The sequence below is a fragment of the Lutra lutra genome, chromosome 12 (genome assembly GCF_902655055.1).
Source record: "Lutra lutra chromosome 12, mLutLut1.2, whole genome shotgun sequence".
Classification (NCBI taxonomy): Eukaryota; Metazoa; Chordata; class Mammalia; order Carnivora; family Mustelidae; genus Lutra; species Lutra lutra.
In genome coordinates, this window is record NC_062289.1 from 80,531,892 (window position 1) to 80,556,653 (window position 24,762).

The following is a 24,762-nucleotide window of genomic DNA, read 5'->3' on the forward strand; positions in this document are numbered from 1 at the left end:
ATGTTTACTAGGAAGAGCCATAGATCTAAAATGCAATGTTTTACCTGCACTGCATGTATACTTCCTGAAGTCAAATTTGGCAAGTAGTGTGGGGTCCCTGTGGCTGCGGTTGGTACCCCCCACCCACGCCGTGCACCACCCCTCTCTGTCCCTGGGTGTGACTTGGACCCCAGCCCCACAGGGGGCTCCAGGGCTCCAGCCAGCCTCCCCCTAAGGCTTCTCCTAAGGGAGGGGCTACCCTGTGAGCTGGTGTATTGGTTCCCCATTGCTGCTGGAATAAATGACACAAACTTCACAGTTTAAAATGATGAGAGATAATTTTTTATGGTTCTACCAGTCAAAAGTCGAGGTGAAGGTGTGGGCAAGGCTGTATTCCTTGCAGCAAGTTCAGGAGAGAGTGTTTTTCCTTGTCTGTTCCACTTTTGAGAGGCACCGGCAGTCTTTGGCTCCTGGTCCCTTCCTCCCTCCTCAAAGCCAGCAGCCCAAAGCTTCAGGTCCCTCTGACCTCCTGCCTCCCTGTCATGGGGACCCCTGTGATTAAATCCCATCTCAAACCACCTCACACCAGTCAGAATGGCTAAAATTAACAAGTCAGGAAATGACAGATGCTGGTGAGGATGCGGAGAAAGGGGAACCCTCCTACACTGTTGGTGGGAATGCAAGCTGGTGCAGCCCCTCTGGAAAACAGCATGGAGGTTCCTCAAAAAGTTGAAAATAGAGCAATCCTAAGACCCAGCAATCGCACTACTGTGTATTTACCCTAAAGATACAAATGTAGCAGCAATGTCCATAATAGCCAAACTATGGAAAGAAACTAGATGTTCATCAACAGATGAATGGATAAAGAAGATGTGGGATATATATATACCATGGAATACTATGCAGCCATCAAAGATGAAATCTTGCCATTTGAGACAATGTAGATGGAACTAGAGGGTATTATGCTAATGAAAATAAGTCAATCAAAGAAAGACAATTATCCTATGATCTCACTGATATGAGGAATTTGAGAAACAAGACAGAGGATCATAGGGAAAGAGAGGAAAAAATAAAACAAGATGAAATCAGAGAGGGAGACAAACGATAAGAGACTCTTAATCATAGGAAACAAAGTGAGGGTTGCTGGAGGGGACAGGTTGCAGGGGAAGTAAGAGGTAATGGGGTGATGGGCATTAAGGAGGTCATGTGAAATCATGGCGCTGGGTATTATGTAAGACTGATGAATCACTGACCTCTACCTCTGAAACCAGTAATACATTATATTTTAATTAATTGAACTTAAATTTAAAATGTTTAATAAAGAAATAAAATAAAGAAATTTTTTAAAAAGAAAAATAAATAAATCCCATCTCAAATCCTCAAATTAATCACACCCGGGAAGTCCTTTTGGTCATATAATGTCACATATTAGTAGGTTCTAGAAGTGGGGGCTCTTCAGCCCAGCACACATGGTATTTGGGGGACCTTGGAGGCATTTCTGGTTATCACAAGGGTTGGAGGAAGGATCCCCATGGGCATGTAGAGAGCGGGGTCCAGCTGTGTGAGACTTCCTACAGGGCAGGAGACAATCCCATGAGATGCACAAGTGTCCAGGCTGGTGCGATATCTGGGGTCCCACTAGATACTCACAAGGGTGGGAAAACTCCTCTGCATACCCGAGCCAATAAGCTATCTCCAACAGCTACAAAAACAGAGAGCAAGGGGCAGGAATTTTGTATATGAATTACAACTACTGGGGCAAAATTGTACTTTGATATGATAGAACTTTAGTGAAGAAGGGTTTCTCCTTTTGGAAAATGTCATCAGCCATGCCCAGTCAGTTTGTGAATGCAAGGGGTCCCAATTTGTCCACAGCAGTGAGGATGCATGGCTGACCCATGCACGGGACTCCAAACACAGGGCTGGTACCTGGCTCCTAACATCTGGTCTTCCCAGACATGTTCAAGATACGATTTTATTACAGATTACTCCGCTCATGTTTTTCCTGTTTAGGACAGGGCACTATGTGGATTTGTTTTTACATGTATGCATAAATAGGCTGTAAGTTTCCAAATCTAGGGGCACTTGGGTGCCTCAGTCAGTTGAGCTTCCAACTCTTGAGTTTGGCTCAGGTAGTGATCACAGGGTCTTGGAATCAAGCCGTGCACCAGGTTCTGTGCTCAGCAGGGAATCTGCATAGGGTTCTCTTTTTCCCTCTCCCTCCTCCCCTCCCTACCATATGCTCTCTCTAATAAATAATAATCAATCTTTTTAAAAAAGTTTACAAATTTAATTTTATGCTGTATACAGGGAAGGGTTGAGACCCCTGGTCTAATCCAGGGGTTGGCAAAAATTCTTTGAAAGGGCCTTTGAGTAAATATTTTGGGTTTTGCAGGCTGAGAGGCAACATCAATATTACACAGGTACTTACAAAGCCATTGACAAATGTGAAAACTATTCTTAGATGTGGGCCCTACAAAAACAGATGAGGGGCCAAATAAAGCCCCTGATGTCATGTTTGCCATAAATCCCTGATTTAAACCAAATGGGTAAATCCAAACCTGTTTCTAGCAATGAGTTCAGTTATGCACCTGTCTACACCAGTGGTTCGCAAATAAGGGGCACTTTTACCAAGAGGGGAGGGGGGTGGTGGTGGCATTCGGCAATGTCTGGGGACATTTTTGTTTGCTGTCTTTGGTGGGGGAGATGTTAGTGCCGTCTCGCGGGTGGAGGCCAGAGATATTGCTCAACATCTCCATGGGCAGGATCATCCCATAACACAGATTCATCTGGCCCCAAAGGTCAACAGTGTTGATGTTGGGGACCCATGTCCTGGACCCATGGGGACCAATGAGCTATGAAGAGGGGTTTGCTGGGGCTTCTGGGAAAGAAATGCCCTCCCTCCTAAGAAAACCAGGAAAGCAAATTCTTTTCTCTCCAAAGGCAAATGAGGGACCAGGTCACCCCATTAATGCTGTCATCCATCCCTGAACTATGGGTGAGATCCCCAGAAACGCCAGCAATAGCGGGCACAGTAGAGGACTGTGGAAGTGGGTCTTTACGACAAAGAGGGAGTCTTGCATGAACACATTGTCCATCTTGATTTCCCGCCACACTCCCCGTTAGGGTGACCAATGAACATCCCCTGTGCCTCATTGTTTTCTTTCTTCAAAAGCTTCTAAAATGGTACCCTTTGGCTTTGTTCAAATGGAACTTACTGGCTTTGGGCGTCATATAAGGAAGAGACGAGCATGCTTTTTCCATCAAGTTCTAGATAGTAATATTTTGGGCTTTATGGGCCAAGTGGTCTCTGCAACCACTCAGCCCTGCTGTTGTATTGTGAAGGCAACCACAGACCAGGGTAAACACACAACTGTGTCCCTGTGCCAATAAAACTTTATTGACAGACACTGAAATGGACATTTCATAGAATTTTCCCATATTAGAAACATTGTTTAAAAAATCTTTCTCGATCTCAAATACACAATGTAACCCTACACCTAAAGGAGCTGGAGAAAGAACAAGAAAGAAACCCTAAACCCAGCAGGAGAAGAGAAATCATAAAGATCAGAGCAGAAATCAATGAAATAGAAACCAAAAAAATGATAGAACAAATCAATGAAACTAGGAGCTAGTTCTTTGAAAGAATTAATAAAATTGATAAACCCCTGGCCAGACTTATCAAAAAGAAAAGAGAAAGGACCCAAATAAATAAAATCATGAATGAAAGAGGAGAGATCACAGCCAACACCAAAGAAATACAAACAATTATAAGAACATACTATGAGCAACTCTATGTCAACAAATTTGACAAACTGGAAGAAATGGATGCATTCCTAGAAACATATAAACTGCAAAACCGAACCAGGAAGAAAGAGAAAACCTGAACAGACGCATAACCAGTAAGGAGATTGAAACAGTCATCAAAAATCTCCAAACAAACAAAAGTCCAGGGCCAGATGGCTTCCCAGGGGAATTCTACCAAACATTTAAAGAAGAATTAATTCCTATTCTCCTGGAACTGTTCCAAAAAAATAGAAATGGAAGGAAAACTTCCAAACTCATTTTATGAGGCCAGCATCACCTTGATCCCAAAACCAGACAAGGATCCCATCAAAAAAGGGAATTACAGACCGATATCCTTGAGAACACAGATGCAAAAATTCTCACCAAAATACTAGCCAATAGGATTCAACAGTACATTAAAAGTATTATTCACCATGACCAAGTGGGATTTATTCCAGGGCTGCAAGGTTGGTTCAACACCGCAAATCAATCAATGTGATACAACACATTAATAAAAGAAAGAACAAGAACCATATGATGCTCTCAATAGATGCTGAAAAAGCATTCGACAAAGTACAGCATCCCTTCTTGATCAAAACTCTTCAAAGTGTAGGGATAGAGGGCACATACCTCAATATTATCAAAGCCATCTATGAAAAACCCACGGCAAATATCATTCTCAATGGAGAAAAACTGAAAGCTTTTCCTCTAAGGTCAGGAACATGGCAGGGATGTCCATTATCACCACTGCTATTCAACATAGTACTAGATGTCCTAGCCTCAGCAATCAGACAACAAAAGGAAATTAAAGGCATCCAAATCAGCAAAGAAGAAGTCAAACTATCACTCTTTGCAGATGATATGATACTATATATGGAAAACCCAAAAGACTCCACTCCAAAACTGCTAGAACTTGTACAGGAATTTAGTAAAGTGTCAGGATATAAAATCAATGCACAGAAATCAGTTGCATTTCTTTACACCAACAACAAGACAGAAGAAAGAGAAATTAAGGAGTCAATCCCATTTACAATTGCACCCAAAACTATAAGATACCTAGGAATAAACCTAACCAAAGAGGCTAAGAATCTATACTCAGAAAACTATAAAGTACTCATGAAAGAAATTGAGGAAGACCCAAAGAAATGGAAAAATATTCCATGCTCCTGGATTGGAAGAATAAATATTGTGCAAATGTCTATGCTACCTAAAACAATCTACACATTTAATGTAATCTCTATCAAAATCCTACCCATTTTTTTCAAAGAAATGGAACAAATAATCCTACAATTTATATGGAACCAGAAAAGACCTCGAATAGCCAAAGGAATATTGAAAAAGAAAGCCAAGGTTGGTGGCATCACAATTCTGGACTTCAAGCTCTATTACAAAGCTGTCATCATCAAGACAGTATGGTACTGGCACAAAAACAGACACATAGATCAATGGAACAGAACAGAGAGCCCAGAAATGGACCCTCAACTCTATGGTCAACTCATCTTCGACAAAGCAGGAAAGAATGTCCAATGGAAAAAAGACAGCCTCTTCAATAAATGGTGTTGGGAAAATTGGACAGCCACATGCAGAAAAATGAAATTGGACCATTTCCTTACACCACACACGAAAATAGACTCAAAATGGATGAAGGACCTCAATGTGAGAAAGGAATCCATCAATATCCTTGAGGAGAACATAGGCAGTAACCTCTTCTACCTCAGCCGCAGCAACTTCTTCCTAGGAACATAATCGCCAAAGGCAACAGAAGCAAGGGCAAAAATGAACTATTGGGATTTCATCAAGATCAAGCTTTTGCACAGCAAAGGAAAGAGTTAACAAAACCAAAAGACAACTGACAGAATGGGAGAAGATATTTGCAAGTGACATATCAGATAAAGGGCTAGTGTCCAAAATCTATAAAGAACTTAGCAAACTCAACACCCAAAGAACAAATAATCCAATCAAGAAATGGGCAGAGGACATGAACAGACATTTCTGCAAAGAAGACATCCAGATGGCCAACAGACACATGAAAAAGTGCTCCATATCACTCGGCATCAGGGAAATACAAATCAAAACCACAATGAGATATCACCTCACACCAGTCAGAATGGCTAAAATTAACAAGTCAGGAAATGACAGATGCTGGCGAGGATGAGGAGAAAGGGGAACCCTCCTACACTGTTGGTGGGAATGCAAGCTGGTGCAACCACTCTGGAAAACAGCATGGAGGTTCCTCAAAATGTTGAAAATAGAACTACCCTATGACCCAGCAATTGCACTGCTGGGTATTTACCCTAAAGATACAAACGTAGTGATCCGAAGGGGCACGTGCACCCGAATGTTTATAGCAGCAATGTCCACAATAGCCAAACTATGGAAAGAACCTAGATGTCCATCAACAGATGAATGGATAAAGAAGATGTGGTATATATACACAATGGAATACTATGCAGCCATCAAAAGAAATGAAATCTTGCCATTTGCGACGACATGGATGGAACTAGAGGGTATCATGCTTAGCGAAATAAGTCAATCGGAGAAAGACAACTATCATATGATCTCCCTGATATGAGGGAGAGGAGATGCAACATGGGGGGTTGAGGGGGTAGGAGAAGAGTAAATGAAACAAGATGGGATTGGGAGGGAGACAAACCATAAGTGACTCTTAATCTCACAATACAAACTGAGGTTGCTGGGGGGAGGGGCGGAGGGAGGAGGGGGTGGGGTTATGGACATTGGGGAGGGTATGTGCCATGGTGAGTGCTGTGAAGTGTGTAAACCTGGCGATGCACAGACCTGTACCCCTGGGGATAAAAATATATTATATGTTTATTAAAAAAAAAAAAGAAAAAAAAAAAGAAAAGAAAAAAGCTTTCTCGACCATTAAATGCATCTTCCCTCGGTGGGCTATCCAAAAACAGGTGGGAGGGCCTGGATTTGGCGTGAGGGCTACGGTTTGTTGACATCCGACATGGACAAAGTCATTCTAAGAGTTGTGTTTCCTGCAGGTGATGGCTTTCTTGGTGTTTTCTTCAGGGCCCTTTGCCATGTGAATTCTACACCAGGTTTAGCTCATTGATCCGAAATGTAAACACGGCGTTTACTACGCCTCCAAAACAGCTTGGAAATTGAAGCAAAACAAAACAAAAAAAATTGATCAAACATCAGAAAGGATTTAGAGTTGCATAATATAAGCCTTTATAGCAGAATTTAAATCGCTGCATTTGCTGCTCATATAGCTTCTGGTTTCAGGATATTTAGCTGTGTCTATTCAAAGAGAGAGGATCTATTTATCGCAGATGGTGGTATTATTTATGATGGAAACTTACATTAATCCTGAGAGTTCCAATTATCTCAATTCATGTCAATAAAAGGGAACAGCATTCCCGTTCTTTAGAAGGTCTTTTTCCTCAAAAAGAAAGAGCTTATTTTTAATATAGCCCACATATTTTCTTTTGCACTAATTATAGATAATTAAAAAAAAAAACAAAACCTCTTCTCTATCCCATTTTTCCCCCACATATGAGTCCCATTTTCCTGCTGGTTAGCATCTGTAGTTTTGTTTGGTTACCCCAGTATTTAGGATGATTATATTAATGAGAAGTCTTAGGACACAAAGTAGAAAATGCTTTCCTGATGGCGAAGTAAATAAAAAAAAAAAGAAAGAAAGAAAGGACACACCAGAAGATGAAAGCGATTTTCTCTTTCATTATACGGTCTTTAACTTTTGTGTCGTGAAAGAGGACGTTTGCACAAAGCCTCCTGAGGAGAATGGAGCATGTATAGCAGAGAATTCTTAAAAGTCAAGGAGAAAAAAAAAAATCCCTAAAACAGAAGATGAAATCTTGGCCTTGTGAAGCCTGCATCATCGTGACCCAGAAGGATGGAAACAATAGCCCCAATCATCAACAGCCTGTGGGTCTGGGTGCTCATCTCCTACCTCTCATACCACGTGCTCCTTTCAACCTTCAATGGCCCCCTTGTGATCCACACTCTTGCCACCTCATTTTATACCTAAGGAGATGGAGGCCCAGAGAGGTTAAGTTTCTTACCCAAGGTTACACAGCTAGGAATCCCAGAATCAGGATTTGAACTCAAGACCCATGTGCTCACCTTTACGCTATCCTGCATGGAATATGGAGTTACGGTGCCAGAGCTTGTTAAAATAATTAAATATTTAAAGTAGTGGTGAGAGTACTCTTCTAAGCACTGCATCAGCCCAGAGATGCTGAATCCCAGCTTGAAAGTCAGGTTCACACTGAGGAAGGAATGACTGAGAGATGGAGCCCCTGGATCCAGCAGTACCTGAAGCTGGATGGTCTCTGGAGGTTTTCCTTCGTGGCTTAAGCCAGTCCAAGATACGCTTCCTTTGAGCTAACCAATGTTCAGCTTCCTGTTCTTTATTGATAAGCCCAGTAGGCTCATGAGAAATGTTCTCATTTAGTATTTCAGGGGCAAGACTCAATCCTGGTCTTAACACTAATCTCCAAAAAAAATCCACTGGGGGATATTACGAGGCACACTTTTCATCAAACAAACATTTGCTGAGAGTCTTTCCCGTGTCCTATGCTGCCTGCTTTTATGGGAAACACACAGGAAAGTAAGCCATGTTTCTCAGGCTCAGTGACTGCAAACTAAGGACAGAGAGCAGCCACAGAAGGGAAGGATGAAGATGGTAGAAATAACTATGCACGAGGACTGTGGCGGGTGGCCAAGGTCGGGACCCAGGTCTCAAGGGAGGTGTCTGCATGGGGCAGGGATGCCAGGGGCGGTAAGGCATGCTACACTGCTGTTGCTTGGTGTGCCATAGTGACAAGGACCAACGTCCACTCAGTGTTGTCCTCGTCAAAGTCCCTACAGCATATGGACACCTCCCCGCCTCCCTGCCCTGGCCATGGTGTCCAGCTGGAGCTGGGTGCTGGACGTCACTGCCATCTACAATGGCTCCAGAGAGATGTACCCTCCCACCTTGGGAAAGGCACAAACTTAACGAGCCACAAACAAGAGAAAGAGAGTGCAGCAATTTGGAAAGGGTACGGCAAAGCCCCATGCAGACCTTCCTTCTCACACTTGGGACAAAGGCCTGATGCCAAAGGGGGAAGGATAGCAGCATGTGCCCTGAAGAACACGGGAGAGCCCAGGGTGCTGGGGGAAGGGGCAGAGACCCACTCTGGACTACTGGCGCTTGCTCCCAGGGCAGGGATTGAGGGGAGAAAGGGGCAGTCACCTCACAAGCAAGAAATGTTGCTGGCAGTCTGTGGGGGGCACCACGTCGGCACCTGCTGGGGTGTACGATGTTCCTTCCACGGACTTGAGACTCTTCCTGGTCAGGAGCTACCCCAGGGACATGCCCATCCATAGGCACAGGTGGACAGGTCCAACGTGTCCACTGTGACCCCCTCCATAATTGTCCTGGATTGCAAATGATGTAAATGCCTATCGAGGGGGTGCTTACACACAGGGGCCACAGAAGAGAACCCTGTGAAGAACCAGGGCAGAGGAAGGGGCCCAGTCAAGAGGCCAGGTCACCCAGTTCTAATCCGGCCTCACTGTGAGGCTGGCTGTGAGGTTTAGCTGCTTCCTCAGCTCATCTGTGCCTCAGTGTTCCCATCCCTATAATGCATGCAATACCAGCGCACACCTCAAGGGAACGTCAGCAGATTAGAGCAACTACTGTGCAAGGTGCTCAGAGCTGTGCCTGGCACCTGGCAGGCGCTCAACACCACGGTCCGTTTATTCCAACCATAATGAGCCAGCAGCTGAACAGGACGACCACAGGCACTAGTGCAGGAACCTCTCCAGGACACAGCACGGGTGACAGTCAAACAAATAAACTAACCACAAGGACTGGCCTGAATCACATTTTGCTGCAGATTATTTTTCCCACAGAATTTTCCAGAAACACTACCCAGGACTTATTCACTGGCTCCACAGATTCATTAAGGACCCAGGATCCCCGCCTCTAATGCAGACCTTCGTGCCCACGGTCACAACAATGCTGCCACCCATCCAGCCATTGCATCTGAGTTCCAGAGAAGAAAAAAAAGGAAGGGAGGGGCGCTTGGGTGGCTCAGTGGGTTAAAGCCTCTGCCTTCGGCTCAGGTCATGATCCCAGAGTCCTGGGATCGAGCCCCATATCTGGCTCTCTGCTCAGCAGGAAGCCTGCTTCCCCCTCTCTCTCTGCCTGCCTCTCTGCCTACTTGTGATCTCTGTCAAATAAATAAATAAAATCTTAAAAAAAAAAAAAGGAAGGGAAAATGTCTCTACAAGGTGAGTATATTACATGATCCTGGTGTTTTTTATTGGCTTTTCTGGAAGACTCCCAGTACACTTCTGCTTATAACTTCTTGCCAACATTGGTTCGTAATTATGCAGCTGTGAGTGAATCTGGAAAGGTGACTATTTTTAACTGGGCACATTGCCACCGCCAGCAAATTAAAAAGAAAGAGGAAGGAAGCATGGATCCTGTACAGACAATCAGCATTATCTCACAATTATTACAGAAGTAGCGCATCCTTTATGCTAAAATAATTATGTTAAAAAATAACCATCGATACTGGTATTTGTAAATACTAAGATGTTTCACATCATTCCGTTAAAACCACAAGAAAAACGCACGCACGCACATGCACACGAGTGTTTTGAAAGTTCTTTTTTCATAATAACCCCACGTTTACAGAAGAGATTACTTGAATAGAATCTTTTAGATGTTCACACAGAAAGCTGGGCTTTGCCGATGCTCTGGCTTACTTTATAAAACAAGAGAGCGGGGACGCCTGGGTGGCTCAGTTGGTTGGACGACTGCCTTCGGCTCAGGTCATGATCCCCGGGTCCCGGGATTGAGTCCCGCATCGGGCTCCCAGCTCCATGGGGAGTCTGCTTCTCCCTCTGACCTTCTCCTCGCTCATGCTCTCTCTCACTGTCTCTCTCTCAAATAAATAAATAAAATCTTTAAAAAAAATTAAAAAAAAAATAAAACAAGAGAGGGTATTTGCATGTTAGTTACGCAAGTAAAATGCTCTAAGCAGCCACCGGGGGTGGGGGGTGGGGGGTGGGGTGGGTGGGGTGGGTGGGCAGGGCTGTGGTTACCTGCTTTGACCGACTCAAACCACAAAACAGGTGGAGCCACAGTCCTACAGGTGCAGGGCTTAAAGACAGGCTGACGTCTCCCCTCCCTGATCTTTGCTCTTTGTTCTTCCTTCTAGTATCTGGCTTCAAAGCAGAGGGAAGGTAAGGGATTACACAGATCTCTGTACATCCCGATGCTTTGGTTTTAGCCTGGAACAAGGAGCAGTTGCTGGATGCTGGGCTACCTGGAGGATTTCCTCGGGAACAGCCCCTATATGGGGGGAGGGGTGTCCATCCAAGCTGCACAGGTGTCTCTGCTGCATTACTTCCCTGGTGTGCCTTCCACACAGCACAGTTTACTGAGCACCTGCTAAGTGCCAGGGCGCTGTTCTAGACAGAGAAGGTACCCAGCGGACGAGACAGTCCCAGGAACACGGGCACTGACACTGCAGGGGGAGAGAGCAGAAAACAATGGGATGCTGGCTGGTGCTGGGAATCTGGAGAAATCTGTGTGTCCAGGAGCTCGGTCCGGACCAGACCACCCCAGCCAAAGCAGCTCTGCCACCGGCTGACCAGCCTGAGCAGGAGCTCTCATTTTACCTAGTCTTCTGGCTCTTCCTCGTCTCTCCCAAAACGATCTTGGTAGACTGGTTAGTTCCTCTGCTTTAGGGTCTCTGTGCTGGAGAGAGTCCCTCCTACCGGCCAGGAAAACCCATGACCCGGAGACCCCAGCTTCTCTCTCCCTGGTGCCCAGCCAGTATCTAGAACTCAGTATCTCCATACATACATTCTGAACAAAGCAATGAGTGAGTGAGTGAGAGAGCGAGTGAACAAAGGGACAGAAGAGATAACTAAGTGTCCTGTGAGCCCAGAGCTGTCCACTCCTGCAGCGGCTGAGCGGATTCCCACGTCCTGCTGGTGTCTCTGGCTTTGGTTCCTCGGGGGACCCTCCTGAGAGAGGCTGGTTGAGGCCACGGAGCTCGGGCCCCGGAGAGCCCTTCTGGAAAGAGGGGGCGGGCCACCAATCCTTTAAAATTAGAGGGAGCACATGCACGTTCATATTCCTAGTTTCTCGTAAAGGACTGCAATTGGGGGCCCTACCAGGCTGGCCTTCCTGCTGGCAGCAAATGGCTGGGGCCAAGAAGGAGTGGTCCCCGTGGGTGTCCAGGTCACCGGAACCCCCAGTAGTGCCCTCTAGATCAGCCACCCCAGCCTCTGATCCCGTGTGCTCAAGCCCACTGATCCCAAAGGAGGGAAGCCAGCCCAGCGGAGCTCTGCCGTCAGAGAGGCCCCTGACCCAGACCTCTGCCTTGGCTCAGGCTCTCTGAAGTGGGGGGGGGGGCGCGCATCGATGCTCTAAAAGACGGGTCCTCTCCCGGGGAGGATCAGGGGAGCCCCAGAGTGGGGGAACATTCCTAAGCTCCACCACCAGCGGGTGTGCTCTGAAGGGCCCAGGGGACGCCAAGGCCACAACCAGGCCAGCCGGGAGCCCCTCAGCAGCCGGTCACCCAAGCTGCTGACGCCCAAGACCCCCCGTCCTGTAGGCACGCAGCGGCCAGCCCCCAGCAGCACCCCACGCTCCCCCCACAAAGCCAGGGCACCTCTCCATGACTCGATCTGCAGCATCTCAGCTCTTGAGGATTTCTGCATGAATCCACCCCAGAGCTCAGAAAACCCCTCAGCTGGCCTGCAGCCCCCAGTCGAGGCTCACGTTTCTCATGCCAGGGTGTGTGAGGTGCCTACGTTTCCTCGAGCAGAAACCCCACATCGGGGACAACCCTGGAGCCCACATTCATTCATGAGCGGCTCGGGCCAGGAGGAAGAAGGCCCCCAGGCCAGGCCAGAGCCACAGAGCCTGTGACTTGTCCTGTGGGTCCTAGAACTGGGTTGGGGAGGGGCACAACTCAGGGCTCGGCCCAGCTTTGTAACCACTTCACTCCCCAACACCCGGCCGTCCATGTCCTCTGTTGCTGGGAACCTTCGGGTACACGGACGGAGAGGCACCGAGGGCCAGAGAAACACAGAGTGCGCTGTGTTGCGTCGAGTGCCGGGGGGCGGCAGAGGCCTGGAGAGGTATCCAGGCAAAAGGGCAGTGGCCCTGGGCCAAAGGCCTGCCTTTCTCTACCAGACACAGTCCTCTGAGCTGTGGGAGAGCAGGAGTGCCTGGTCAACCAGGTCGTCAAGAAGCCAGAAGCCAGTAACAGCTTAACCCAATCCTGCCCCAGAAGGCATCCGAGGGCTTGGGGCTGTGTTACCTTGTTACTGGGCACCCTCCCGCTCCCCTCCCAACCTCTCCTAGCCTTCCCAGCCCCGGATCCACCTGCTACCACTGCTACCACTGAAAGCAGGGCTTGTGCAGGGCTGGGATGAGGATGCAGAGAAACACAAGGAAGGGAGGAGGAGAGAAGTCCCACTTTGGGGGGCTGGCCTTCCATGGGGCCGTGGGGGACTTGGGGACCTCCTGCATCCTGGGGGAGCTCAAATGCAGATCCCCACACTGTCAGGCACCGACCCTCCCTGCCGTCTCGGGGAGGAAACATTCAATGTCGGTTGGAGTGGGAATGAATGGTGCCAGGTTCACCCACAACGCAGACAGAACTGTGTCCAGGAAGGGGCGCCTGGGCTGGGATGGGGACAGAATCCCCACCCCAGCCGATGTGGCCAGCCAGGCTCTGCTCGGTAACATGCCACACAGAAACTGGGGACTACTACCTCGTTCCCCGCCCACGTGCCTGCCAGGTCTGCTTGTCACCCTCCAGCCGGCCAAAGGCCACAGGCTGGGCTCTGGGCTCAGGGATGGCCCTCAGTCCCGGCTCAGAGCCGGGGGTGGGTGTGGAGGACGCAGCTCATGTTCTCGACAGCCTGGTGGGGTGAGGCTCCCCCCTACCCCCGGCGTCCATCTCCCAATCTCAGCAGCAAACCCACTCTCTCTCCTGGTTGCAGGTGCACGCTACGTGGCCGGGCTGCCCACACACGGGCTTTCCCACCTTCAGAGCCGCGTCCCATTCCCCTCCTTGCTGTCCTCCGCAGCAATTAAGGATTGAAATGGTGCAGGCGTGGGTGTTTAAACGCACCCTCTGTTAAGCAGACAAGTGGTTTTCTGCACGACGCAAACAGTACGCAGGCTGGGTCTTCTCTCGTGGGTACTTACCTTAACCGAGAAACCCAAACAAAATTCTAGGGGAAATGCAAACCAGACGGTCACCCCTGGTGCATCAGGTCCAGTGCTAGGAAGTGGGGTGTTTGTGTCAGAGATTTTCTGTCCCCTCCTGTGTCATCAAAATGGGTGGTGCGGCTCCAAAGGTACAAAGTTCCACACAGAAAATAAATAAGTCCTAGGGATGGAACGTACCACACGGCGACGAGAGTTAACCATCCGTCTCATACATTTCGAAGTCGCAAAGAGAGCAGATCTTGAAAGTTCTCACCACCACCAAAAAACATGTGTGACTGCGTTAGTGATGGACGTTAGCTGGACCTCCCAGGGTGATCATTCCACAATATAAACACTGAATCATTATGTTGTACACCTGACACGAATATGATTTGCTATGTCACTTGCATCAATGATATCTCCATAAAACAATTCCTGCTAGGCCTTGCTATGCCCATTGCACACAGATGGGAAGAGTGAGGCTGACAGGTTAACGAAGGTTCCAGCAGAGCTCCGCCCAAATTCCAAACCTAAGCCCTTCTCACTACATTCTCCTACCTGCACCTGCGAAAGTTTGCAGTTGTGGCCCGTGAGGGTTCCAGGCTGTTTCCAGACAAAGCAACAAAAAAATCGAGATGTGAGGCCATGTCCGAGGCTGGACTCAGGGCCTGGATAGGGAGGCATACTGCTTGGGGGGCTTCTGGGGACTCCGGTTGTGCAGCATTGGGTGTGAGGCTGGTAGCCCGCTGGGGCTGGTGAGCGTCACTGGGGAGTGGAGGGAACGCCGCCCCCTCCCCCCCGTGGAGCTGGTCTTTGGTGCCACCACAGTGTGGGGGTGGGCGAGCTGAAGGGACCAAACGTTCACCTGACGAATGACGTCTGCTTACATGAACTCATAGTCCCTCGAAATATGTGAAAAAGTCAGAACTGAACGAGATGCATTCATTAGACGGACCCTCTCCAAACTGGGGGGACCCCAGGGGACTCCGGTGCCACATGGTGACCTCTTGAAGCTGACAGAAAGGCCACCAGATGTTGGGTCACCCAGGTGCCTCACTTGGAATCAGGGAAACTGGTATCTGATCTTTGACCCGTGAGAGGAGAAGCCCTCCCCTTAAATGCTCTTGACCCCTTAAAAGGTCCTTAAATGCTCTTGACCCCCATTGGCCTGATGGCAACCACATCGTAAAGCCCCACCCCCCACAGTCATGGGGCCAGGACCACAGCTGAAGGCAGGCTCCTCGGAGACCCAGCCAGACCCACCACGGAGCTGCCTGCACCCCGAGATGCCCCCCAGCTCTACCACCTGGGCCCGGGTCCAGCACACCCAAAACCAGCAGCCCCAGGGGACCCACCACAGCTTCCCCTCCAAAACCTTCCCTCCTCATCTTCCGAGAAGGAGAAGGCCAGACTTCTGTACCCCCAGTCGTGATTTAGGTCGCTCGCTCATTGGATTTTTCCCTTGGTCCCTTTTCTGGAACCCGACTGCCTCCTTTTATTTTACAGCTTAAATTTTTTTTTTTATTCTCTTTTTTTTTAAACCGATCAGGTTAGCTAAACTCCATACCCGGGATGAACGATTGGCTGGTACAGATGCTAGTTTTCTTAGTTGTTTGAAAAGCCCAGCTACTTAGATAATCCCAAAATGCCCCGGTTTTGAGGGATTTCTCAGTTAAAAAGAGCAGTTACAATACCGAGTTTCCTCGAAGCCTAGCACGGCTTTGCGAGCTGTTAGAAAAGCAAAGTGGCTTAGCCCCCTTTATCCCAGAGCTTCGGATTCCCTCCCGCATTAATTGTGCCTTTCTGGGAAAGTACTCGCCTGGAAAAACTCATTCAAGGGACCTCTGAAAACCCCGATGGTCCCCTGGCCTGCCAAGACAACGGAGGGGAGGGAGCAAATAGAAATCCCCTGGGGCTGGAGGGAGAAATTTGGGGATGATGAAATGATTAGGAGAACAGGGGGGCTTTGTGTCATTAATCTGACCTGACTTAATCTTGCCCTGGGTCCAGGGACACCCAGGGATTCCCAGTCAGGTGTCCCGAGCGTGAGCGCCATGGGAAATGGCCCGAGCATCCATCAGTGTGGAGGGTAGATTTGGGCCTCGTGGTGAGGCGCCCAGATCTGTTCCCGCAGGGTGTCTGTCTCGCGGCTTAGGGGAACGACTGAGCCCGGGGGCCGCTGGCCCTGTGGAGGCAGAAAATGCACCCATCCCGACCCCCTTGTAAGTTTCTGCCCTAGAGAAACACATACACACACTTGCTTGTACACACACGTACACAGGCACACACACATGCACACGCAGACACAGAGACACCGCATAGACAGACAGACACACACACCACATGCATGGAGAGAAACACACAAGGGGGCTCATTTGGGCCTGAGTTTTGATGTCGTTGGCTGTGAGTCTGGGATTAATGAATCAATGACAATCTCTTAAATCAGGGCCTTTACACAGAAGCACGCGTGAAGTCAGGGTATGCGTTTGTGGGCGGACAGAACTGTAGTGGCCAGGAGCTCACAAGGGGCAGCGTGGTTCAGATCGGCTAATCCGGCGTTCACGGCGACTTTTGGGAACACCACAACTGTGGACGAGGCGAATAATGACGATCGACGAATTTCCCTCAGAAAAGATGGGAAGTTCGAACAATGTATTTGGCTACAGCGTTCTTTAACATCCTGCGGCGTGTTTCCTACGGAGAATGGACGATAGCCCAGGCATTACGGATCTTGTGCAGAAAAAGTAACGTACAGCCGTAGGTTACTGTAACTCAGAGAACATGGAGAACCCGAGGGGGGGCGGTGGGAAGCCTCGCCTCGCAGATCACCTTACTTTATACATATTCCTTCATCTGATTCACCCAGACGTCTGCCGACACAGCCCGCCACCCATCCATGCGTCCAACATACCATTCCTGAACGCTTGCTGTGTGTCAGGCACGGGTCGAAGCCCCGAGCTTAAAACAGTGAACACAAAGTGTCCAAAACCTTGTCTTTCTGGCACTTACTTTCCATTGGGAGAAGGACAACTGGAAGGTAAAGAAGCGTGGTGGGCTGTGGGTCAGATTTTGGTAAAGGTTGTTGGGTAGAAGGAGGCCAATCGGGGGCAAGCCTGGTGTCCTTTTGGCATGATGACCAGGGAAGGCCCCACGGAGAAGGTGACAAGGAGAGAAAAGGTTGAAGGGAAGATGATCTCACTGGGAAGGAGCAGGGCATGGGGGAGTGGGGAACGATGTGACTTGCCCAAAGTCCCTTAGCAGAGATGTGGCACCACTTCCTTCTCTTTCCAGCTGTCCTAACGAACTGGTCCCAGGTCCCAGCACAGTGTGTGCTCCTGGGAAGTAATTCTGGAACAGAAGCTGACTCTGACCCCATTAGAATACATGTCCTCCCTCTTCGACTGTATGGTGGGTTGAATCTACGAAGATAGATGCACTTGGAAACCCCCAGTTCCTGCGAAGGTGACCCTATTTCCACGGAAAGGGGTCTTTGTGGATAGAACTAAGGATCCTGAGATAAGAACATCCTGGATTTTGGGTGGGCCTTTTAAGAAACAGAAGAGGAGAAGACGCAGAGAAGAGAAGGCCATGGGGACAAGGAAGACGGACGCAGGCACAAGCCAAGGGATGTTGGGAGCCATCAGACGCTGGGCAGATGGGGAAGGATCCTGCCCCAGAACCTTCGGAGGGAGAGCGCTTAGATGTCTTGCCTTCTTCTAGAACGGCGAGGATACATTTCTGCTGTTTTAAGCCCCCAGCTTGCAATCCTTTGTGGAAATCCAGCTCAGAAAAGCCAACCAGAGCCACCCAGGTCATGGGGGCCGATGGGCCAAAGCAAGACACAGGAGGACAGATGCAGACGTCAGCCAATCCATGCCAACACCACCCGGGACATCAATCTTCTCTCGCTATCCCTACGACCTGCCCCTCCACCCCACATCCTTCCTTCCCTGAACAAGAACCTGACGGTGGTGCGGGACACGTAGCTCCAGCAAAGTGCCCAGCCAGACCTTCTGCACCTTGTAAACCCGTCCTCACCTCCTTGCCGAGCCTGGAGAAATCGGTATCACTGTGACAAACTGTACTGCCGGCGTCGACAGACATCCTAACACTGCCAAAGAGTTCTTTGACGAGGGCAGCCTCGAAACCGTGTTCTCCTTCAAAACCCAGGAGAGGCATCAACCACGTGTCTGTTAAATCTCGATCTCCCCACTGTGTAATGAAGGTGTAAATGAGCAGTTGTCCTTTGATGCTTTTGAAACACTCTGTGCTCTTCTTATATCTCCGGGCCAGCATTTCCCATGGGTAGAGTCACAGACCTGAAACACCAGTCAGATGACTCGGGTTCCCGGGCCCATTCTCAAGGGCGGGTCACCCTGTGCCCGGAGGTGACATGGGCGGGAAGGCGATCCGAGGTACACATGTGGGGACATCAGAAGTCCAGCTTGCCCCACGCCTGTAACGGCCCGACCAAGAGCAAGAACCCACGTGGTTCCAAAGGGAAGGAAATCGATGCCAGAGAAATATGGATGAATCTAAATAGATTTAAATATTACATATATTATATTACATTACATTATATTATATTATATATGTATATATAAATACATAAATTCAGCAAGCCCAAATGCAGGCTTCCTTGTGCAGACCTCTATGTCCTCTGCTCCCCGTTATTCTGTGCCATCCAATTCCACAGCATTCTATGTTATTCTAATTCCTTTTTTTTTTTTTAAATACCTAAACTCTCCGCTCAAATGATCTCACCTCCTTCCAGTGGGTCACCGCGTGCCGTTTGAAAAACACCAGCCAGCCGGTACCTGTTATGACGAGTTCATGAGACAAAAAGGTACAGTCCATGCATCCTTCGGAAAAGTTCTCAGGAAAGCATGACGGTGAAGAACGGGGTAAAACACCTGAGCTCGGCGAGCCCTGCGGCATCTCCCTGCAGCGTCAGGGAAAGAGACGTTTCTGCGGCTGAACGCAGGTGGTATGCCGCTGTGACGTGTGTCTTTGCACAGGTGACTCACATGGTGAGGAGGGCAGAGGGCTGAGCGCAGAGGACGAGGCGGTGGTGGGATCAAGCTCTTCCTCCTCTCTTTCTCTTCTGCTTTCTGTCGTCGGTGCACAATGGGATTAGCACCCCGTCTGCATGATGTTTTCTCATCTGTGCAATAAGCATTCATTCATCCAGCCAGTGTCTTTGAATGAAGCCAAAGTTCTGCTCTGACTTTCAACATCCCCTACATGAACTCACAATTTGATCAGCCTTATCTAGGCTGAACCTCACCTGACCCACAGGATCTGACTGGCTTGTCTACGGCCTCAAGTTATTGAGTGGGTTAGCCTCTGAATTCTATCAGGTCATGGCATGATTCTCTTGGTGTTTATTTTTTTATTTTTTATTTCTTTAGATTTTATTTATTTATTTGACAGACAGAGATCACAAGTAGGCAGAGAGGCAGGCAGAGAGAGGGAAGCAGGCTCCCCGCTGAGCAGAGAGCCCGATGCGGGACTCGATCCCAGGACCCTGAGATCATGACCTGGGTCGAGGCAGAGACTTAACCCACTGAGCCACCCAGGTGCCCCGTCTTTTGGTGTTTAAAGTCAATATTGTGCCCCAGGCGATATTCTGGAGGCTTTTATTTTCCCCCCTCAAGACCTTTGAGCGAGTCATCATAGGAATTTTATCGTGAGACAAGTAGAAAAGTTTCAGATTCCTAGGAAAACACCCCAGAACACATTCTTTTTTTTTTTTTAATTTTTTTAAAGATTTATTTATTTATTTGACAGAGAGAAATCACAAGTAGGCAGAGAGGCAGGCAGAGAGAGAGGAGGAAGCAGGCTCGCTGCTGAGCAGAAAGCCCGATGTGGGGCTTGAACCCAGGACCTGGGATCATGACCTGAGCCGAAGGCAGCGGCTTAACCCACTGAGCCACCCAGGCGCCCCGATTTTTTAAATTTATTTATTTGACAGACAGAGATCACAAGTAGGCAGAGAAGCAGGCAGAGGGGAGGCGGGAAGCAGGCTCCCCGCCGAGCAGAGAGCCCGATGCGGGACTCAATCCCAGGACCCTGAGATCATGACCTGAGCTGAAGGCAGAGGCTTAACCACTGAGCCACCCAGGCGCCCCCCAGAACACATTCTATCAGCACTTTCAAAAGGGAGACTGTGAGACCTTCATAAATCAGAAGACGAAAGCTAATCTCTTCGAAGCACCTGGTTACTTGGAGCCCAGGAGATAATCAGGGCAGGCTACTGTGGTGCTTCTTTCGTTTGCTTCCTCTTAAACATCTCAGCTGGTGATTTCCAACATTCTTGTGGTGTTTACAGCTTGCTGATGGTTAACAGCTGCAACGTCCTCTCTCCTGAAGCCTCCGCCAGAGGAAACACGGAAAATCCGAACAGACCCAGAGCAGCCACGGCTTCAAACCTGGCCGCTCCCCTGGCTCTCAGAATACAACCAAACTTCTTCTTGTGGTCCTGAAGCCTGAGTTTTCCAAACTCACACTCCCAGCCTTCTCCTGACCTGGCCGCCACCATTGTTCCCTGGTACATCATGGTCGTTCGTGCCTCCTGCTTGATCCCTCCTCTCTGCATCCGTGACTCTTTCTGGACTCTCACTCTCTTGCTCTCTGTCTCTCTCTCTCTCACACACACACACATACACTTCTGTACATGCCTCATTCCCATACTTGTCACCTCTGTGGGTAGCATAGTGGTTCGAACTGTGTCCCCCACAAGATACATCCATGTCTTCATCCTTGGTCTGTGCATGTGACCTTGGGGGCAAACAGGGTCTTTGCAGATGTAGTAAGTTCAGGATCTCCGCGGGAGTTATCCTGGACTTAGGGGGGGCCCTACATCCAATGACCGGTTTCCTTGTCAGAGTACGGACAGGGATATTTGAGGCACACAGGCAGAGAGGACAAACAGAGGGAAAGGCCATGCAAACACAGGGCAGAGACTGGAATGATGGGGCCACAAGCCAAGGACTGCTTGCAACCACCTGAAGCCAGAAGGGTTGTGGGAAGAATCCTCCTGAAGAAATGCTAGAAAGAACCAACCCCGCTGACACCTTGGTTTCAGCTTGGTGGCTTCCAGGAACTTCTATTCCTATAAGCCACCAACGGCAATGTAATTTTTAATGGCAGTCCTGGGAAATGAACACAGGGAGACGCCCTTAAACTTTCTAGTGAACTAGCGCCATCCACTTTCAGCCATGCTCCATTCACTCTGTGCTTTCAACCAGGGAGATTTTGTCCTCTAGAGGACGTTTGGCAAGATCAGAAGGCACTTTTGGTTGGAACAACTGGAGGATGCTTCTGGCATCTACTTGGTAGACACCAAGGATGCTATTAAACATCTCATAAGGCCAGAAGGCTCCCCTACAGCAGACTTGGCTGGCCAATGACCAATAGTACTGAGGTTAAGAAGCCTTGTTCTAACCCACTATTTACCTTCACTTGTTTTTATGAGCCTTATCTCTGCAAGATGGGTATCATGTGATTATTCATTTATGGCTTTATTGTGTCTCCTACTCTAGAATGTAAGTTCCAGAAGGACAGAGACTGTGTCTTATTCCACATGATGTCCCCAGTGCCCAAAACATCATCATCATCACCATCATCATCACCACCATCACCATAATCATCATCACCATCACCGCCATCATCATCACCATCATCACCATCTCCACCACCATCACCACCACCACCACCATCATCACCATCACTATCCCCATCATCATCATCACTATTACCACCATCATCACTATCACCATCATCATCACCACCACCATCATCATCATAACCATCATCATCACCATTATCACCATCACCATCATCATCACCATTCATCATCATCACCATCACCACCATCATCACCAACATGACCATTACCATCATCATCACCACCATCACCACCACCTCCAACATCACCAACATCACCATTCATTATCACCACCACCACCACCATCACCACTGCCATCACCACCATCATCATCACCATCACCAACATCACATCATCACCATCATCACCATCACCACCATCTCCACCATCTTCACCATCATCACAATCACTATCACCATCATCACCACCACCATCACAGGCATCCCCATGTGTCCTGGTTTACCACGTGTCAGCCATCACTCTTTATACTTTACCTCAATTAACTCATTATATGGAAGTGATCTCTCTCATTTTCCCCTTCTGAGACGAGAAAAATAAAGCACAAAGAGGGTAGGTGGGGAAAGTGGGATTTCAACCTAGGAATACAGACTCCAGAGCCCATGCTTTTACCTAGTCTACACCTTAAGTCCAGCCACTTGCCCGATTGAAGCATGGAAGTCAGGCTGTGGCTCCAGGAGTGGAACCCACTGAAAACGGAGCATGGAAGGCCACCCACGACCTCCTTCCCAGGCACCTTTCTGGTCTCACCTCCCTGACTCTCATGTTATGGTATATGAATACAGAACTGCTTGAGTGTCTTCTAATACACTGAACAGATTTAGATCTCCCTTCCTTAGCTCATGCCTCTACCTGTTGAGCCTTTTCTGTCTCCCCTCCTCCATTCTCAAGTGATGCTGCACTTACCCTTTAAGATAAACTCAGTAGTCAACAACTTCGGATCTTCCCCAAAGCCCTATGGGGCCAGGTGCCTACCTTCTGTGCCCTGTGACACACCACACATCTCTCTATCTTACGCACAGGATAGAGAAGTCATCTGCCCAGGAACTGTCTGCATTCATCATTTCCCCTTTGGCAAACATTGCTAGCTCCCTCCCCCTCCCCTTCTTCCTCACCAAGTGACACTGATTGTGTTGAGTTCAGCAAGGTGGTGATAAACTGGTCAGACAACCCCCAATCCCATTCCCATTGGACAGTTTCCTCTATTTCCCAGCTGACCTAGAAAGTAGAGGCGATCCAATTCTGCTCATCTATAATTAAGGGCCTATCTGCTTATGGGCAAGGCTTTTCCTATCTTGATAAGAAAAAACCAGAAAGGACTGACCCCCCCCCCCACTTCTTCCTTTCTTGACCAAGGATGTGACACCTCAAGGGAAATAAGTAAATTTTGATCCTGAGGAAAGAAGCTGAAAATCTGAGGAAAGCCAAGTAGAGAGACAGAAAGACCCTGGGTTTCTGAGGACATCTGAGTCACTGAACCACATCTGGAACCCTGCCCCCACCTGCCAGAGCTCTTGGTATTAAAAATAATCATAAGCCTTTGTGTTTTACCATATCATTACTTGCAGCCAGAAAGATTCATGAGTGTCCTAATACCCTTATGGCTGAGCACGTAACATACAGGGCACAGCACAAAGCACCTAGCCTTTCGACCAGATCCAACCCCGTGCTCCCCACGGATGGTGTCATACGCACCCCTAGAAAACTCATTTTAGCTCATTGCACTATGGAGTGGCTCAAGAGAGAAATCCAGCAACGGGTTGGTTTCGTACACTTCTAAACACCTTATTTTAAAAACTAAGCATATTTCTCCCTTAATTGTGGATACTCTAGAGCCTAGAGTTCAACTGTCATCTCAGCCTTTAGTAATTGTTCATGTAAGTCTTCATTTAAGCTTTTGGTTTACTAAGCTTTGAGTTTCTGTGTCCTTCCCAGCCCCCACCTCCTTTTTGCTTCCTCTTTCTTATTTTCCTTTACTTACTCTTCCTGTCTTGTCAGCATCTTTGTAAGTCTCCTTCTTTGTATGAGACAGAATATAAGAAATTAATAAGTAGGCATTCAAATTTTTTTCTGTGCAAAGGAGTAGTAAACACGATGCCAATTTAGCTGAGAATAATTACTTGTCTACATCCCATCCGGCTCTTTGTCACCAGCAAAGCTCACCTGTACTCTCTCTCATACTCATTTCATCTTGCAGTCTCTGTCTCTCTCTCTCCCCCTCTGCAGTATAATTTATAATTTTTTGTGTCTCTCCATGGCTCACCTCAGTCCCTATGCCTTGGTCCAATCTCAGACAAGACCTCTCCTCAGTGTGCCAAGATGGCGGCCAGCTATCCCCAGAGACCAACAAGGCTGGGGTGGGACTCTGGATGAAGGCGAAGGAGATGTCTTACTGCACGAAGGAAACATCTTAAAACTGGGCTCATGGAGATGGTGGCACAGTTGAGTAAAGTTAGTGAAAATCATCAAGTATATACTTAAAAGAGTGAATTTTAGAGTATGTAAATCATATTTCAATAAGGTTGTTTAAAAGAAAAAAAAAGTTAAGAGCAGTTGGAGGCTTACATCCTATCACGTCATTCCCAAAGCAGACATGATGCCTCTCCCTCAGCAGAACCTGTAAGAACCCAGGACCAGTCCCCTTGGCTCTGGTTGGTCTAATTTGTGTTCATGTCTATCTCTGGACCAATCAGTTTGGCCAGACGGAGGGAGGGAGGGATGCTTGGATTGGACAGGCTTGGGTCACATGCCTCTCCTGGAGGCCGGACAAAGTTGACTTCCATTGCCAGTGAGCTAGGTTTTCCTCCCCAAGGAAAGCCTCGGTGCTGCCAACAGAAGAACGAAATAGATCTTCAGGAGGCAAAGCAACAATATCCACACCCCAACCACTTTCTGCCCAACGAGGGGCACGCTGGCATCCTGCTGCTCTCCCAGGAGGCTACCTATGTCAAAGAGGTGTAGGGGAAAATGGCTTACTCCCCCAGAGAGCCCTGAGTGGAATGTCTGGGGCATGGCAGGCTCCTTCTGTGTGTTTGCTGTTCCTCCCATGTTCTGCAGGAGAGGCTCAGCTCTACAAACCTATGGAAGT

The 24,762-nt window shown here is 48.3% G+C and overlaps 1 protein-coding gene across 2 annotated transcripts in view; it reads right to left on the minus strand.

Moving 5' to 3' along the window:
• Positions 1 to 24,762, minus strand: part of TMEM132C (transmembrane protein 132C) — a 304,408-nt gene that overhangs the window by 206,182 nt on the left and 73,464 nt on the right. Inside the window, exon 2 of one of the 2 annotated variants that reach the window (XM_047697856.1) lies at positions 7,706 to 7,779. The exons of the other annotated variant lie outside the window; for it this stretch is intronic. Within the exon in view, the coding sequence (XP_047553812.1) occupies positions 7,706 to 7,712 (7 nt within the window). The 5' untranslated portion in view covers positions 7,713 to 7,779. The remainder of the gene's footprint in view (positions 1 to 7,705; positions 7,780 to 24,762) is intronic. 2 annotated transcript variants of the gene reach the window in all.